This window comes from Triticum urartu, chromosome 1 (assembly GCF_003073215.2).
Source record: "Triticum urartu cultivar G1812 chromosome 1, Tu2.1, whole genome shotgun sequence".
NCBI lineage: Eukaryota > Viridiplantae > Streptophyta > Magnoliopsida > Poales > Poaceae > Triticum > Triticum urartu.
Window position 1 is genome coordinate 425,418,843 of NC_053022.1, and position 19,378 is coordinate 425,438,220.

Genomic DNA, 19,378 nt, shown 5'->3' on the forward strand with positions numbered 1-19,378 from the left:
TTTCGCTACACGCTCTCCCTCCCGCATGCGGTGGAAATGCAGCAGTTCAATCGGTGTCAGATGGCCAGAAGCGTACTGTAGTACTCCACCATTAAAGTATCTAGAACTAAAATACGTCTACATACATCTCCTTTTATCCATTTTGATGACAAGTAGTACTTCTTACCCAAAGGAACTTTATATCCAATGGACACAAAATATTTGTTCGACTGTTGGAAATTACTGATCTGATGTCGAAGTAATTGCTGCATCGCCACCAAAACCCACCATTTCTTAAGCTAAAGTAGACCAAGGTAATCCCTATATTAGCATATTACTAAGATAAACAGAAGGCAATGTAGAAACATTTAGGACGTGAGCTTGTCAATCTGAATGTGGAGGGACACAAGCTTAGCCCCATCCAGCAGCTTGGGCGGAACTGTCAAGAAGGTCAGCTCCTGCACGTCGACGTCGCCGGGATCCTTGCTGCTTGTCACCTCCATTTCCACCTTGACGGTGTTGGTCGTGCCTTTGGGCTCCCCCGGCGGGCCATTCGCCCACAGCTTGGCCACGTAGTGCGGTAGTGGGGACGCCCCCGCTCTGATGCAGACGACCGACACGGCGATAGGCGCGCCGATGTCGAGCACGCCGCCGACCAAGAAAAACGCGTGGCGGTCCTCCTTCGCGAACAGCAAGAGCCGTGGCTCCGACAGTGGCACTTGCAGCTGGAGCACCTTGCCGTACTGGATCCTGTGCACGGGCATGGGATGCGCGGTGCTGATGTGGTGGTAGAGCGCCGGCGGCGGGCCTTCGTAGCCGCAGACAGGCACGGGGCATTTGCAGGGCGCGAGCGGACACACGCTCTGGTGATCGGCGAGCTTGTGGTAAGTGACGTAGAGCCCACAACCTTCGTGCGGGAACTCCACCCTCACCGACGAAAGGACGAAGTCCACCCCCGTGTTCCGCACGTCAAAGCCACCGCCGCGCTCGCACTTCTGGCACTGCCGCTGGTTCCCAGGGCGCTCGACGCGGCAGTCTGCGCAGGCCAGGTGCCCTCCCTTGCACTGCAGAAATCAATCGAACAACACATCAATCAAGAAACCTGCACCTTGCTCAATCAACCAAACAGACGAGGTGTATTCGAACCTCATACACTGGAGGCATCAAGGGGCGGAGGCACAAGGGGCAGTGGAGCACGGTGAGGTCCATCGAGACCTTAGGGGGTGTTTGTTTCCAGGGACTTTTTTGTGTAGGGACTAGAAAAAGTCCCTCTTAGAGGCTTTTTACCAAATGGGAGGGACTTTTTAGGGACTAAACTAGGCATTTGGGACTAAATGAAGAAGACTCTCAAGGAGAGTCTTTTTGGGACTTTTTGGGACTTTTCCAACAATGCCCCTTCATGCACCCATTGGCCCGCCACCCCATGGTGTTGTTTGATTGTTATTTTCTATATACTGGGGGCAACATGGTCATTTATATAACCTCTAGGGAGGGACTAGGGACTTTTTAGTCTCTGGAAACAAACAGGGAGGGACTTTTTAGGGACTAGGAACTTTTTAGTTGGGACTAGAAAAAGTCCTAGGACTAGAGAACCAAACACCACCTTAGAGAGCTCCATCATCGGGTCCTGTTCGGTCTGCATGATCTCGCCCTCCTCGTGCACAACCATCTCTCAACTTGGGCCGGGGTATTACAAAGCTTTACCGTCACATATTTTATACTACTTCAAGGTGCATTAAATCAACACATGCAAGTATCAAAAGGAGAGTCACGGCATGCATGCATGCGTTGTAATTAATGCATCGGTAAACGCAAATTATTGAAATATATCGAGTGCAGTGCTTTGATGTGTCGCGTCAACTCGTACATCAACGAGAAGTTTGATTATCCTCTCCCTCACGGACTTAACTACACCTGCCTTTGGCTGTATGACAGGTTGGCCACACACCTGTCGGGCCCACCTGTCATACACGCAAAGGCAGGAGCGTCCCTCCCTCGCCCATGAGCGTGGTGGCTGGCAAGACTAGGAGAAGCTTTCGCTACATGCTCTCCCTCCCACACGCGGTGGACATGCAGCAGTTCAATCGATGTCAGATGGCCAGAAGCGTACTGTAGTACTCCTCCAGTGCAGTAGTACTCCATCATTGTTCGACTTCCCGAAGAGCCGAAGAGCCAAGCGCAGCCCGGACGCTTGTGTGGCAGTTTCATGTGTAGAGTAGTCTAGGATAGCGTGTACCATGCCTATAAGCTTAAAATTGTTGGGGTCGGCTCCATGCTATGTGGTCGTCTCGAAGTTTAAAAAACAATAGTCTTCTGGACCTACCTGACACCCTGGTGATTGTAGTTTGCACGCTCATCTGGTCAAGACAGGAATATATATTTTAATTCGTTTTTTTCGAAAAGGGGGGACTCCCCGGCCTCTGCATCAGAACAATGCATACGGCCACATATATTTTAATTTGTGGTGGGTAAATGTTAGAGGTTGTAGCAAGTATATTGTACACTGCGGGTCTTTCAGCCAAGTTTAGAGGCAAGCATGTGGGTCCAGTGTTATGATGTGTCGCGTCAACTCGTACAACGAGGAGAAGCTTGATTTTACTACATGCCTTCTCCCTCACCCATGCGTGCGGTTTCTCGCAAACAAGGACAAGCTTTTTCTTAGTAGTACTTCTACAACAAGCTATCCGTCCCGCTCGCGGTGGACGGACATGCAGCAGTGGATTCGACACTGTAGAAGCAGTAGTAGTAACATCATAGTTCGTCTTCTCGAAGAGGCGAAGAGCCAAGCGCAAACTGAATGTTGCAGTTGTGAACAGTGGAGCACGCATATAGCCAGGCTCTTGCATGAGACAAAATTGCTATGTGAGCCCACTATTGTACTAGTACGTACAACTACTTGCTAATATAGCCCCACCACTCCAATCCATCTACTCCCAAGTCTCTGCGCAACACTGCTCACTCCAATCCAAGACCAAGTGACCAGAAGCCACAAGCACCTATGGAGGCGATGGACGCGAGCGGCCGTCGGCTGTGCTAAATCATCCAAGGTGCCGGCCTGCGGCCCCGCACCACGCAGCGTTTCCATACGGTGCTGGCGACCGCACGCATCGTTCAAACGGTCATCGCCGCCGAGGGAGGAAACCCACAGCTGCCGGAGGGGCCCGATCCTCTGCCCGTGACGTTCTCTCCGACACAGCACTGGCTCGGGAGGTCCTCCGACCCTTCTTCCTCCGTGTCGTATTGTCCGCAGATCCGACCTTCCGCCGCCGACATCCCGGTGACCCTCAGGTATAAGTTCTTCGAAAGCGGCCTTGCTCTACTGCCCCAGCTCCCCACGTGTCTGCATGTGCATCTTTTTCTACTCCCATCAGCTCTTCCAAAGCCACCTAAATTTTTAGTATTATTAGAGGTAAAGCTACTTCATGCATTCAAATCTAGGGCTTTGTTCAAACAATGAAGAAAGGGGGAAAGTTGTAGCATGAATCTAGGACTTGATTCAAAGAGGAAATAATATGGTGAAAGTAGTAGAGACCGGATACCCAACCGGTCTCTTGGTTGAAAAGGGAAATGATGGGAAAACGCAGTACAAACTGGATAAGGAACAGATCTATTATTGGTTGAAAAAAGGATAGAAAGTGGCGGCTGGTGGACAAGTCAATAGAGTATGTCCAGGATTAGATTTGCTGCCATCACATAGTAAAAGGTCTCCAGGATTAGATTTGATGCCCTCACATAGTAAAAGGTCTCAGGATTAGATTTGCTGCCCTCACATAGTAAAAGGTCCCATGATTAGATTTGCTGCCCTCACATAGTAAAAGGTCTCCAGGATTAGATTTGCTGCCCTCACATAGTAAAAGGTCTCCAGGATTAGATTTACTGCCCTCACATAGTAAAAGGTCTCTAGGATTAGATTTGCTGCCCTCACATAGTACAAGGTCTCCAGGAGGTTTGCTGCCCTCACATAGCATGAACAAACTCGGCATCACCACTTTATGCCTCCTTGTAGGTACATTGTGCTGATGCGTCCACTGTCGCATGTCCTTATACCAACCTTTTGTTGTTGTTAATGTAAGGGCGCATGTAAAATGAAGCGATCACACTGTTACCTTAGGGACATGTCTAACCAGTGTTATTGTTAATCTAATGCCTCCAGTGATAAGATGCAATTAAACGGTGTTACAAATGGCACTCCTGCTGTTTTCCCCGGTATGATAAGTAAGTTGCTCATTTACGCTGCTGAGTGTCCTGGTGTCCCCATGGTCCCATGCCCTTAAACCAACTCTTTAGTTGTTGTTGATTTACTGTGTCTGGTAAACAAGCAATGCCACCATTAAAGTAATCCCATATTTGAGGAATCTCATTGTTGATCGTAATGCTTCTGGTAACATGAAGCATTGCTGACGTTTTAAAATTTCTACTGTCCTTGCGTGATTGCCATGAACATAATTAAGATGCTTCTTTTCATTTTGTATATGTTTCATATATTCTTATTGACCAGCAACTATTTACTTTCTATCTTTTTGTGCAGATAGGGATATCCATTTCACCTTGTTGCTATTGTGACCTTTTGGTGAACTGCACAAAACACTTTTTTTGGAATGAGTGCCTTGTGCAGTTCAACTAAAATGTCACGTGGGCAACATCTCTCAATTTTGGTGGAACTGCACAAAATGGTGATTGGAGTTTCCAAAATCTCCGTCAAGTTCTGCTGGTAATCTCGTGCAACATTTTATTAGCCTTTGCAAGATGGAGCCGTCACTGTCACCACAATGACACTTTATTTTAGTGGAACTACACAAAAGGATAAGAAAATTATAGTTGCACCTTACATGAGCCGGACAGCCAACCTTAATGTTCCTCAATTTTAGTGCAACTACTAAAGAAGAACCTGCCAGCTCACAAGAGCAAGTACTTCTTGCTAGCTGAATGATGCAATCTTTGCTTCATTTCAGGTGAACTGCAGCAAAAGGCGCATGAATTGAATCATGGAACTCCAGGCAGACCTCATCCAAGTAGAGCTGGAGGTTGAGTTCAAGGAGGCCGCTATTAAAGCGAAATCATGCTCTCCTGTCTCCTTGTTTGTGCTATGCAAACATGTTGTGCAAACATGAATACTCAACTACAGATGTTGTGACGGTCAAGAGCATTCGCCAAGTTCTTCGATTGTATGACATGGCTAGCCAAGATGGATTTAATCCCGATATTCACTTTATCAAAAGGCTCTAATGGGTTGGTTCTGAATCTTGCAAGCTGGGAATCAGTGAGATGTGTAGGCATCTTTGTTGTACTTATTATTTGGATCTTATTTGTTGGTTCTGAATCTTGCAAGCTGGGAATCAATGAGATGTGTAGGCATCTTTGTTGTACTTATTATTTGGATCTTATTTGTTGGTTCTGAATCTTGCAAGCTGGGAAACACGACATGATGATGCAGAGGACAACAACCATAACAAACAGTTCAGACTCGATAGTATTATCTTTTGTGAAAGTGCGACAAATGTGATGATCGTGTGCGTCCTGAGAATAATAATTCTAATTGTTGTGCATGTTGATCCTGTGGCACTAATAGAACGAGCGAATGCATTTCTTGTTTTAAGTACAAATTTCTATTAAAGCTAATTAAATTTAAGTAAAGTGACCACTAACTCCTGTTATTACAGTACCAATACAGACCCGCTCGTGAACCGACATGTGGCCGAGGGTGCATCTTCTGCCGGGCGTGCAGCGGACGAGGGAGGGGTAGTAACTGTTGTCGCCTGTACACACTCAGCTTACTCTTGAATCCAGTTCCCCAAGAGCTAAAAAATGAACTGCTGCGGCCGCCTACACACTCGTTCACTCGAAGAGACTCCAATGGCGATCCGAGGGGTGAGCCTGCTGGATATGGACTTCAGCAAGGAGTTCCCCTTTGAGTTTGCCGTACAGTCCTATGGCTGCACCAAGTTGAATGTGATGTAGACCAACGATACAGACTCGGTGAAGCTCTGCCTCGCCTCAGTCCTATGGCTGCACCAGGTTCTGGAGCATTCGCCCGTTTCATCGGCAGCGCCGACTGCACCTTCGCTACGGTGGAGAGAAGGAAGAATGCGACGATTCGGCCATCTGGTGCAACAAGCTTGTCGACATCCAGAAGCAATACAAGATCATCAGCAACGGGTAGGAGAAGGACTCCGTGGTTGACCTCGCTGAGACCATCATCGACCCCTGGTACGCCAACATGAAAGAAGACGACCTGAACACGTGGGAGGTACCTCTGAATCTAGCCTACATAACCTACGCGGCCAAGGGCGCATACGCATGCTATGACATGTACATGCAGATCTTGGACATGAGGGCGTGTCTGCTTCCTGTAACCAACGAGTACACGGACAGCCGCAGCGTCATGATCAAGCGTGCCAGGAAGGTCTAGATGTTGTACTTTATCTGTTTATAAGCACCTTTATCATGTGAGTGTTTCATGCATTAGCCTATGTGTCGTAATTAATTATCTGTTTTGTCCGAAATATTTCTTTTAAGAACCCATTAACCTGATTGCTTTTTTAGTGGCAATTTGCTTATGTATGTAAACTAGTTCACTTGTCCATAAAAAAACTAGTTCACTCAGCTGCCGTGCTTTGAATCTCCTTCCTCCCAACATATTCCCCTCCTCAGGTGGACCCAGCAGGTCTCTAAATTTTCTCCCACTTTCTTTTTCGATATAAACTGAGTTTTCTCCTAGTACTTTCCCCTAGAACCAACTCAACTGTCCCACGTCTAGCCTAAAAATAATAATACCCCACGTACTATTAACTCATCAAATTAAAATGATATTTTATTTTGTAAGTTGAAAGTTCTTACAAAATAATAATAATAATTGTTTATATATAACTTGGCAAGTTAACTCCTAGTGATTGTGTACATAAGCTTGCAAAGATTTTACTGACGTGCAATCATGTGTTTATGTTTTTATAACATTTCTCCATCTAGCCCAACATGATATTTTCACCCAGCCCAGCAAGTCCGCGGCTTTTGAGAAAAATGCAAATGGGATTTAAATGGGCTGCATAGATGCTACATCATTGTTTCACCCAGCCCACCAAATGGACTAAAAAACAAATGGACTGACAACTGGGTCCACGGCTACAGCCCAGTTTTTTTGTGATTTGCCAAGTAAGTAGCTTTGTCAAGCCTGTTGCGCTGCAAATCTTTCAAGACGAGGAGAGCTTTCATTCGGCTCGCCGAGAAAATGGCCCATCAGTAAGGAGAAATGGGCTGTACATTTTTAAAACACATCAAACTGGCAATTAGTTTCAAATATCTTTTTTTCATTTCGAGATTTTAAATTACATTAATTTTTATGCATGGAGAATTTGTTGGATTTTATATTGATATACATTTATTTTTAAAAGCAGTTTGAATGTGAGTCGAAATTTTTGGATTAAAAACAGTTCGGACCGCACCGAAATATGCAAAAATTTCGTATAATTTTTTAACCGTGTCCACAATATGGGTTGTAATGCTAACAAAAAGAACATGGGCTCCAAAAAAACCTTAAGAATTAGCAAATGGGTTGTATGTTGTTTTCCACAGATTTCAGGCTTTCCTAAAAAAAGGTTGACGCACAAGCAGTGACTGTTGGATGGCCATCCAACGGCCATTGTGCTTCTTCAATCTCTGCTCTTCCTGCTCCAGCCGCTCAAACAGGCGTCGGCGGGACTGCCTGCTCCCTCCTCCCCGCGGCCGGCTCTGCTGCCGCGCAGGCCTCACCGCCCCACCATACTCCCATCGCTGGCCTAGCCATCCCTCTACTCACCCACACCTGTTGTTATTCTCCAGCGATGGCAGACGAACCAGTAAACCCTCGTACAGTCATACTCCCCTCCGCGTGGGAAACAACTGTTGAGTCTTCCCTGCCTCTATGTCGTTCCCTTCCTAGGCCTCGCCGTCGTCCACCGCCCTGGTGCTCTCGACGCGTCCTAGTCAACATGGTCAACGACCGACATGCATCTGAAGTGGACTTTACATGGAGAGGCCGACAGCTGGGTCCACGGCCGCACGCAAGGAAATGCCTCCTTATTATGCGCAAAATAATGATTCCTCCACCTGACATCAGGGACCCATCGAAAGGGCCTCTGTATTTCGCGAAAAAAACGTTACCGCCGCTGACAGCTCGGACCCACCAGCTATATCTTCGCACGCAAGGAAGTGCCTCCTTATTACGCACAAAAAAATGAATACTCCCCATGTTAGCTAGGACCCAGTATAGTGGCAGGCTGACTTGTGGGCCTACTAAGTTGACGGGGACAGAGGGCTTTGTCAACTTAGTCAATATGCACGATTCTAGCTCCAGTGACCGTACGATGTCCATCCAACGGCCGTAGTGCTTCTTCAACCTCTGGTCTTCTTGCTCCAGCCACCCAAACCAGCGCCGTTCGTGCCTCGTGCACCTGCCTCCCGTGGCCGGCTGTGATGCGGCAGAGGCCTCACCGCCCCCTACCACTCCCACCGCTGGCCAGGCCATCCCTCTACTCACCCACACCCCCTGTTATTCTGCGGCGACGGCAGCCTCACACCATAGTGAACCAGTGAACCCTCGTACTCCTCTACGTGTGGGCATCCACTGCTGCGTCTTCCCCGGCTCCGCGTCGTCCCCTTCCTAGGCCTCGCCGTCGTCCACCGCCCTGGTGCTCTCGGCGCGGTGTGGTCAACGTGGTCAAGGAACGGCTTCCATCGGACGTGGATTGTACGTGGAGAGGCTGACAGCTGGGTCCACGGCCGCAGCAAGGAAGTGCCTCCTTATTACGTGCAAAATAATTATTCCTCCACCTGACAGTGGGACCCACCGGACAGGCCACCGTATTTCACGAAAAAAACGTTTCCCCCTGACTGCTGGGACCCACCAGCTACATCTTCGCACGCAAGGAAGTTCCTGACAGTCGGGACCCACCTGGTTGAAGCGTACGTAGCGTTGTCATTCTGGTCGCGAACGTGTACGTACATACTGGTCGATGTAGAGGCGTGCACGTGTCGTAGTAGAGGCGCGCACGTAGCATTTACACGTACGTACAGCGGCCAGGGTGCAAGAAATAAAATACGGCCACGTATGTGTACATACGGGCGGGGTCTCGAACGCCTACTCGCGCATATGTACGGCCAGGGCTCGTGTACATGGCTGGGTCGGAACGGAGAAACAGCGTCGTCGTCGTGTTCATGGGGAGGCAACGGAATGTGTCATGTTCATCAGGAGGGCTTGGACGGAACAGGCGATGGAAACGAGGCCTGACGTACCGCAGAACGGAGGAAACGGCCTTGTGTTCGACCGGCCACGTTCGAAACGGGATCCTGTTGATCGGGAGGGGTCTGGCGTACCGCAAAACGGAGGAAACAGTCCTCCTACGGTCGAAACGGGGGTCCTGTTGATCGGGAGGGGTGTGGCATACCGCAAAACGGAGGAAACGGACTTGTGTTGGAGCGCTACGGTCGAAACGGGGGTCCTGTTCATCGGGACGGGTGTGGCGTACCGCAAAACGGGACTCCACGGGATACTGTTCATCTCCACCGTCGACCCCCTCCAGCCTCCACGAGCTACTGTTCATCCACCGTCGACCTCCTCCAGCCTTCACCTGCGACTATTCATCCACGGGCTCCTGTTCATCCAGCCTCCACCGCGCGCTACTCCACCGGCTACTGTTCAACCACCCCTCCACCGTCTACTGTTCATCCAGCCCTCCACACCACGGGGTCCTGTTCAACCACCCCTCCACCGTCTACTGTTCATCCATCCCTCCACACCACGGGGTCCTGTTCAACCACCCCTCCACCATCTACGGTTCATCCAGCCCTCCACACCACGGGGTCCTGTTCATCCACCCCTCCACGAGCACCCCTCCACCGTCTACTGTTCATCCAGCCCTCCACCACACCACGGGGTCCTGTTCATCCAGAGGCAACGCCACCACTCATTGTTCATCCAACCCAACCCCCCCCCACACAATGCTCACTGTTCATCCCATCGATCGGCTTCAGTTAGCAGCAGTAGCGAAGGAATCGCTCGATCGGGTTCAGTTAATAGCCATCGATCGATCGCCCGGGTTCAGTAATGCGTACCCTGCAGTGCAATCGCTCGGGTTCAGTTAGAGCCCAACGCCTCGCTCGGGTTCAGTTAGAGCCAATGCCTCGCACACGCGCGCGTACGTGTACGAGAGAAACGCGCATCGCTCGGCCCCGACCTCCCACCGTAACCAGGAACTCCCCGAAATTTTCCTCCCCCTTGCTTCTACCACGGTTTTTTCCGTCATGGACGGCCCAAAGAATGTCATGCAGCTGCGTCTCCGGTCCGCCCAGGACGAAAAGCCCATTTTCTGTCATGATTTTTTGTCATAGAAGTAGGAGCCCACCACATCTATGATGATACCGGATTTTGTCACAATTATTGTCATAGAAGTGTCATATGTATGACAGAAATTTTTTTCGTTCGGCCCAAAATGTCACGGATGTGTCTTTTTTTGTAGTGAATCCCTCTCCGGTGGCCATCTTCATCATCCCAGTGCTCTCCATGACGAGGAGGGAGTATTTCTCCCTCGGGGTTGAGGGTATGTACCAGTAGCTATGTGTTTGATATCTCTCTCTCTCTCGTGTTCTTGAGGTGATACGATCTTGATGTATCGCGAGCTTTGCTATTATAGTTGGATCTTATGATGTTTTCTCCCCCCTCTACTCTCTTGTAATGGATTGAGTTTCCCCTTTGAAGTTATCTTATCAGATTGAGTCTTTAAAGATTTGGGAACACTTGATGTATGTCTTGCCGTGCGTATCTGTGGTGACAATGGGATATCACGTGATTCACTTGATGTATGTTTTGGTGATCAACTTGCGGGTTTCGCCCATGAACCTATGCATAGGGGTTGGCACACGTTTTCGTCGTGATTCTCCGGTAGAAACTTTGGGGCACTCTTTGAGGTTCTATGTGTTGGTTGAATAGATGAATCTGAGATTGTGTGATGCATATCGTATAATCATACCCATGGATACTTGAGGTGACATTGGAGTATCTAGGTGACATTAGGGTTTTGGTTGATTTGTGTCTTAAGGTGTTATTCTAGTACGAACTCTAGGGCTGTTTGTGACACTTATAGGAATAGCCCAATGGATTGATTGGAAAGAATAAATTTGAGGTGGTTTCGTACCCTACCATAATCTCTTCGTTCATTCTCCGCTATTAGTGACTTTGGAGTGACTCTTTGTTGCATGTTGAGGGATAGTTATGTGATCCAATTATGTTATTATTATTGAGGGAACTTGCACTAGCGAAAGTATGAACCCTAGGCCTTGTTTACTATCATTGCAATACCATTTATGCTCACTTTTATCATTAGTTACCTTGCTGTTTTTATATTTTCAGATTACAAAAACCATTATCTACTATCCATATACCACTTGTATCACCATCTCTTCGCCGAACTAGTGCACCTATACAATTTACCATTGTATTGGGTGTGTTGGGGACACAAGAGACTCTTTGTTGTTTGGTTGCAGGGTTGCTTGAGAGAGACCATCTTCATCCTACGCCTCCTATGGATTGATAAACCTTAGGTTATCCACTGGAGGGAAATTTGCTACTGTCCTACAAACCTCTGCACTTGGAGGCCCAACAACGTCTACAAGAAGAAGGTTGTGTAGTAGACATCATGGAGCCCGAGGAGGCAGGGCGGCGGCGATGGAGCGGGCGCGTGCGGACGGCGGCGTGCTCCTGCGGGGGTCGTCGGGTTAGAATCGGTGGATCTGGCGAGGGAGGGAGAGAGGCCAGAGGGAGAGGGGAGCAAGTGGAGTGGGGGAGGGTTAGCAATGGCGCACCTTTTAGGGGGGCGCCATAAACATACCTATACCAATGGCGCGCCTTCTAGGGGTGTGCCATAAATACCTTGATAGCAATGGCGCACCTTCTCCTGGTGCGCCATTACTAACTTTTTTCATTTTACCAGAATAAACATTCATAAAAACAATTAAAATACCAGAAGAAAACATTAATCCCCACTATTTTGAACAAAAGATGTTACCGGATAGAGGACTAGAACAGAAGAAATGCCATTTCCATATGTCGAAATACAATCCAGAAATGAAGACTACAATTTAAACCATTGTGCAAAGATTTAGAATTAGATCGATGACATGGTTGAAATCAAGTGATACATGTAATAATTTAGTTGCATGTAATAATTGAGCTTGCCACTGACACACACGCGGCCGATACGTCGTGATTCAATCTTAGCTATCTTCTCACAATCTTCTTGCCCTTCTTTTTCGCAAATGGAGTTCTTCTCTTGAACGGACGTCCTTTAGGTAGGGTGGTCCTGCTTCTTCTTGTGGTGTATGGTACTTCATCTTCATCGTCATTTTCCATCTTCGGGTCGCCGTACTTGTCAAAGTCTTGCTCATTGGTGACTCCATCCATTACGATGATCTTCCTTTTGCCTCTCCTCACGACAACACGACTGGGCTTTGACGGGTCGGTAATGAAGAAGCATTGGTCCACTTGGGAAGCCAGTACCCATGGCTCATTTTTCGCGGTGACGTTTGTGCCCGCGGTCTTGGATTTGGCTTCGGGTATAACCATGGTGGTGAAATACCGGTCTTCTTTTAGGACGCTCTTGGCCCATCTGACACGGAACATCGGGACCTTCTCTCCAGCGTAGCTCAGCTCCCAGATCTCCTCGATCCTTCCGTAGTATATGTCCTTGTCGTTACGGGTGTAGGATTCCATCGTTACCCCAGAGTTATGATAACCATCGCTCTTCATGTCCTTGTCCTCGGTGTAGAATGTGTAGCCGTTGATATCGTATGCCTCATAGGTCATCAGGTTGTGCTCGGCGCCCTGTGACAAGGCGAATATGAGTTTTTCTTCCGCGGAAGAATCCTCATGTAAAGGGTATGACAGAAGCTTCTCCTTGAACCAACGCATGAAACATGAGTTGTGCTCTTTGATTATATATCCGTCCGTCCTCTGTTGGCCTCGGTCATTGTACGTCTTCTCAATAAAGGTTTTGTGCTCTATCACCCAAGGATCGACCACGTCTATGTGTTGTAGCGCGACTAGGTTTGCTCTTTCAAAGTCGGCGAGTCGACCCTTGAAGTCGACATGCATTTCGCGGTGACCCCATCCAGTGAGCCTGTCGAGGTGCCTGTTGACGGGCAGACCAACGGGGTTCTCGATGCCTAGATAATTCGTGCAGTAGGAGATGCACTCTTCGGTCAGAAAGCCCCTGGCTATGCTTCCCTCTGGATGTGACATGTTGCGAACATATCCTTTGATGACACCATTCATCCTTTCGAACGGCATCATGCTGTGCAGGAACGTCGGCCCGAGTTGGATGATATCCTCCACGATATGGACCAGCAGATGCACCATAACGTCGAAGAATGCGGGCGGGAAGTACATCTCAAGCTCGCATAGTATAACCATGATCTCTTCCTGTAGCCTTCTAAGTTGCCTCACGCTAACCGACTTCCGAGAGATGACGTAGAAAAAGTTGCATAGGCCAAATAGCATTTTACGGACGTGCGTGTCCATGATCCCACGGATTGCAACTGGAAGTATCTGCGTCATCAGCACGTGACAGTCGTGAGACTTCATCCCGCTGAACTTCTGCTTCGCTGAGTCTAGGTATCTGCTTATCTTCCCCATGTAACCGTAAGGAAGTTTTACTCCTACGAGGCAGGTGAAAAACTGCTCGATCTTCTCCTGACTTAGAGTGAAGCACGCGTGAGGGCAGTCATTTCCGATCTTCTTGGACTTTTTGCCTTTGCGACGACTTTTCGTGTCCTTCGCCTCATCATCATCATAATCATCATCATTAGCATGAAGCTCATCCCTGATGCCCATTGATTTCAAGTCTGCCCTTGCTTTCGGCCCATCTTTGGTCCTCTCTGGCATGTTGAGCAGGGTACCAAGCAGACTCTCGCATACGTTCTTCGTGATATGCATGACATCAAGGTTGTGAGGCACACGGAGGATCTGCCAGTACGACGAGTCCCAGAAAACAGACCTCGTTTTCCATACCTTCAGCAGCGGCTCTGGCGCCTTTCGCTTCTTTCCCGGGGGTGGGCAATCTTTCCAATTTTTCAACAGCTCGTCTATTTCCTCGCCGCTCCTCGTACGCGTGCGTCTTCGGGGTTCGGTTTCACCATCAAACAGATCCTTGCGTTTTCTCCATGAGTCATCGTCGCGAAGCCACCTTCGATGTCCCATGAACACGGTTTTCGAAGACCCGGGATCTCTATCTAGCTGGCGATACGTTGTATCATCCATGTACCCGGCGCATGCACAAAATCCGTGGACCACCTGCCCCACGACATATCCGTAACCGAGATAGTCGTGCACCGTCGTGAGAAGTGCGGCTCTCATAGGGAAATATTCTTTCTCTGCGGCGTCCCGCGTATTGGCAGGCGTTTTTCACAGCGTGTCTAGCTCCTCTTTCAGCAGCCCCGGATACAGATTGATGCCGTCCCTAGTTGTTTCGGCCCTTCAATTAGCATACTCATGTGAATGTACTTCCTCTTCATGCACAATCAGGGGGGAAGGTTGTACATCCACACAAACACATGCCAGGTGCTATGTGTGCTTCTCTGGCTGCCAAACGGATTGACTCCATCGGTGCTCGTGCCCAGCATGATGTTCCTTGGATCGTCCCCAAATTCTGGGCGTTTGAAGTTCAACGCTTGCCACTGGCTCGCATCCTTAGGGTGACTCAGCATCTTGTCTTCTTTATTTATCTCCGGATCATTTCCGGCATCTTCTCGCTTCTTCTCCTCCCTATCCGTGTGCCAACACAAGAGCTTTGCTACCTTAGGGTCCGCGAAATACCGCTGCGGATGAGGAGTGATCGGAAAGTACCACACCACTTTTCGAGGAGCTTTCTTCCTCTTCTTGTATCGAGTGACGCCGCACACCGAACATATGGTAGACTCCGCGTGCTCGTCCCGATAAATGATGCAATCGTTCATGCACACATGGTATTTCACATGCGGTAAATCCAGAGGACACACGATTTTCTTCGCCTCCTCGAAACTGGTCAGGCACTTGTTCCCCTTGGGAAGACGTTCGTGCCAGAATGACATGTTCTCGTCGAAGCATGCGTCGGTCATTTTGTGTTTTACCTTCATCTCCAGAGCCATGAGCGTTACTTTTAGGCGGGTATCCTCGGGCCTGCATCCTTCGTACAATGGAGTAACTGCGTCTATCTCCAGTTGATCCAGCTTGGCTTTCTCTCGGGCGGCAGCTCTTGTGTTACCCGTCTGCTTGAGAAGCAGCTCTTGAATATGAGGGTCCTGCACCCAGCCCATCGATGGTCTATCGTCGTCTGCTCCGGCATCTTCATCTTCATGATCATGCCCTTCGTCTTGATCTTCCTCATCATCATGTCCGGCATCTTCTACATGATGACTGTGTACTGCATCTACTTCGTGATCATGTCTTGGAGATTCTTCGTCTTCTTGCCCGCCCTCGCCGCGGTTGTCTTGCTGCCCGTCCTCATTTCTTGCCCGTCCCCCATGGATGACTTCATAGTCATCTTCATCACCTTGCCACCGATAGCCATCCATGAAACCATGCAAGAGCACGTGGTCCCGCACCTGTAGGGAATCCGGGTCCATAAGGCTCTTCAGCTTGCATCTTCGACACGGACATCTTATCTCCGTCTCGTTCTTTTGAAGCATCTCGGCCTTCGCGGAGCTCAAAAACCTATTCACGATGCCTTCGGTCATCGTGCGGACCATTGTCGCCTGCGGGGTAGACCAAAACGGTATTTTAGAACAAAAAAAATTTGGCATGACTTTGCCTAAAAATAGGACCAAAAAGAATGCATAGTGCTAAATTCTCGCCGAAACGGAAATGAATCAACATTCCGGCAAAATATTGGCAACTATCGCATTTCAAATACCGGTACCTGCAAACACAAACATATGCAACACCACAAACATACGTAGATCTAGGCCATAAACAGTGTGTACGTTGTTGGAGGGAGAAAAAAGTAGATCTAGAACATAAAGAAAGCTTTCTCCTTACTTACCTATCAAAAAAAAGAAATTTAACCACTTAATTTGGGTGAATCTATGGTGCAAATGAGGTGAGGAGGAGGAGGCAGCCGAGACCAAGCTTGGTAGAGGTGGAGAGAATGAAGTGGGGAAAGTGAGTGTGGTAGATGGCTGTCCAAAATATCTAGCTGCTCCTAGGTTACCAATGGTGCACCACCTAAGAATGCGCCATTAGTAACCAGGGTTACTAATGGCGCACCTGGTGTGTGGTGCGCCATTACTAGTTTAAAAAAACATGTTAGTGGTGGCGCACCAGCTAGTAATGGCGCACTATCCACTGGTGCGCCACTGCTAACAATTTTTTTTATCTTTTTTTCAAAAATAGTAATGGCGCACCACACACCAGGTGCGCCATTAGTAATGTGGACGTTAATGGCGTACCTGTATCTGGTGCGCCACTGCTATATAGTAGTGGCGCACCACATACATGGTGCGCCATTAATGCCCATATTAGCTATAGCCGTTTCCCTAGTAGTGGGGTCCACTTGGACCCGGACAGTCTTGTCACCACGCTGCAGCGCGCCGATCGACGAAGCCCTCACCGCCCGAGACCGCCGCCACCACACCACCACCAGGGAACGGAGCCGCCGAACGCCGAGCCACTGGCCTGCCCAACCCGGATGAGGCCCAATGGCCCAGATCTGGGCAGGTCGGGCGCCGCCAACCCTAGCGCCACCGCGCCGTCCCACGGCTAACGGCCGCACCACCATGTCGAGAACCACCGCGGCCGGCGGCATCACCGCCGACGGGCAGCACCGAAACCGGCCGAGGCGAACCACCGCCGGCCATCACCGCCCGAGCAGGGGATGGCCGCATGCAGGGAGGGGCATGCCCACCACCGCCAGCACCACGCGGCCGAGGACCGGGGCGCATGCTGACGGCGGCGGGAGGAGGGAGGGCCGCGGGGAAGAGTTGGAGGAGCGCGATGGAAGGGCCCCGGGCCGCCTCGCTCGGGGAGGCGGCGCGGGGGTACGGGGGAATGGAGGGGGGAGGAGAAGGGGAACGGGATGGGAAGGGGCTGGTGGCTCGAGCAGGCTCTGGCCGCCGCCGCGGCGGCTCCGCGCGAGGGAGCCGGCGGCGGCAGCAGGGGAACCCTAGGGGCAGGGGAGCGGGGTCCTTGTTTGGCTTCTCTCTCCCGCTAGAACCGTTGTATATGGACTCCTTTGCTTTATCTATAAAGCGGGGCGAAAGTCTAGTTCGAGAGTGTATATGGACTCTGGAGCTGGAGCTAGGGATGGGCATGCTGGGGCCATGGCTCTCCCCATGCTAATTTTTTCTAAAAACAATCCTAGATTCTTTACCTAAAATGGTCTAGATTTATATGTTTGCCCCCTCCAATGGTTTACCTGTGACGCCCTGATAATTAAGCTATAGTAATTCCCTCCTAATGATGCCACATCATCATGGTTATTGTTGTTAAACTCGCGTTGGTTCGAATCCGGTTGAAATTTAAATTAAAATTAAAGTCAAAAATAAAATTTTCATATTGTCAAAACTAAAATGTACAAATTTTTATAAAATGATTCATAAGTGTTATTAGTGAAGAACCAATTTTTTATAAAATGGTTCAGTGCTTAAAAATAAGTTAAAACAGTGGCTTAAACAATTATATAAATGTCTTTTATAATTTCTCAAATATCAAGCTAATTTATTTTGGGTTCCAAAAATTTTGTGGCAGAGTTCTAAATATCAATACTAAATTGGGAACTGGTTCTGTATTTTAACTAATTAAAGTATTGTGGAAATTGATTAAAGTTGTAAAGAGAAAAACCAATTAAACAAAAAAACAGAAAACAAAACAGAAGAAGACCCCTGGCATAACTGGGCAGTCGGCCCAGCTAGCCGGCCCAACCCCGGCCTACTCCTACTTAACCCACCCGGGGAAAACCGAACCCATCGACACCCCATCCCCCACTCCCCCACTCGCTCTTCCCCCTCGCTCCCCCGACCCACATCGGGATTCGGGGTGACCGCGCCCCGCCGCGCCTGGAACCGAGCCAAACGACGCCGCCTCGCTGGAGCTTTCCCTCCGCTGGACTGCCTCCTCCCCCTCGACGGCCTGCCTCCTCTCCGCCGGGTCGTCGCCGTCGTCCTCTCCACGCACCGTTGCCCTGTCCCTACTCCCTACTGTGAGCACGCGCCCCTCTCCTCCTCTATGTCTCTCTCGCGCGCCCGCTGCCCCGTGCACTGCTGCCTGCTGCGTTGCTGCTCGCCGCGGTCGGCGTCTCCCCGGGCCGCGCTCCACCGCCCGCCACTCGCGCGCGTGCGCCGGCGCGCACCACGACGCCCCGCGCGCCTTCCCCCTGCTCTGCACACCGAGGCCCACGCTCACGGTGGCCTCGCCCCGCATCGCCGCCACACGCACACGCTCGCGCCGCCCGCGACCCCCTTCTGCTGCTCGCGGCCACCGCGCCGCCCGTCGCCCTGCTTCGCTCCGCCCACGGGCTCGCCCTGCCCCGCGCTGGCCAGCCGCTGCCGCCGCGCCTGACCCCGCGACCTTCCGCTCATCGCCGCGGCACCCTGCGTCGTCCGTGAAGCCTCGCCGCTGCTGCCACGCCTTACCCCGCCTGCCGCGCAGCGCACGCGCTCGCGCTCATCGCCAGCCACCACTCGCTGGTCGCCCCCCCCCCCCCCCCCCTTGCTCCGCCTGCGCCGCGCTCCTCGCCGGCGTTTGCCACTGGCCTCGCCTCCCTCCCCCCCCCCCCCCCCCCCGCCCCCGCCCCCCCCCCCCCCCCCCCCGCTCGGGCGACGCTCGAGACCCGGCGCCCGCTAGCGCCCGTAACCCGCATCGCCCCCCTGGGCCTATGGCACATGGGCCCTGCCAAGAGAACGTTTTAAAAAAAGATTAAAAAAGATAAATAAATAAATAATTAATTAAGTTAATTAATTAAGTTAATTAATCCTACTTAATTAATCTAATTAACCTGTTAGTCTAACTAAGCAATAATTAGTTTAACCTAACCCTAATTAACTTAATAGTGTATGACAGGTGGATCCCACTGGGCCCACACGTCAATTTGACCCAGTCAACCTCTGTCGACTGCTGACGTCATGCTGACGTCAGCAAACACTGTTCTAGATAATGTTGCATTAAAATAATTAAATAAATCCTGAAAATGATTTAAATCTTTTAAAATTAATAGAAAATAAACCGTAGCTCAGATGAAAATACTTTCTACATGAAAGTTGCTCAGAACGACGAGACGAATCCGGATACGCAGCCCGTTCGTCCGCCACACATCCCTAACCTATCAAACTCGCAACTCCCCCCCCCCCCGTCTCCTCTGCCCTAAACGCGAAACACGGGGATACTTTCCCGGATGTTTCCCCC

The 19,378-nt window shown here is 50.0% G+C and overlaps 1 protein-coding gene across 1 annotated transcript; it reads right to left on the reverse strand.

Annotated features, from left to right (window-relative positions):
* Positions 1–347: 347 nt before the first annotated feature.
* LOC125534998 (putative E3 ubiquitin-protein ligase SINA-like 6) lies at positions 348–1,648 on the reverse strand. Its single transcript, XM_048698059.1, has 2 exons — positions 1,583–1,648; positions 348–1,043 (listed from the first exon to the last, which is right to left on the reverse strand). The coding sequence occupies exons 1-2, from the start codon at positions 1,646–1,648 to the stop codon at positions 348–350; spliced, it is 762 nt and encodes a 253-aa protein (XP_048554016.1).
* Positions 1,649–19,378: the final 17,730 nt, after the last annotated feature.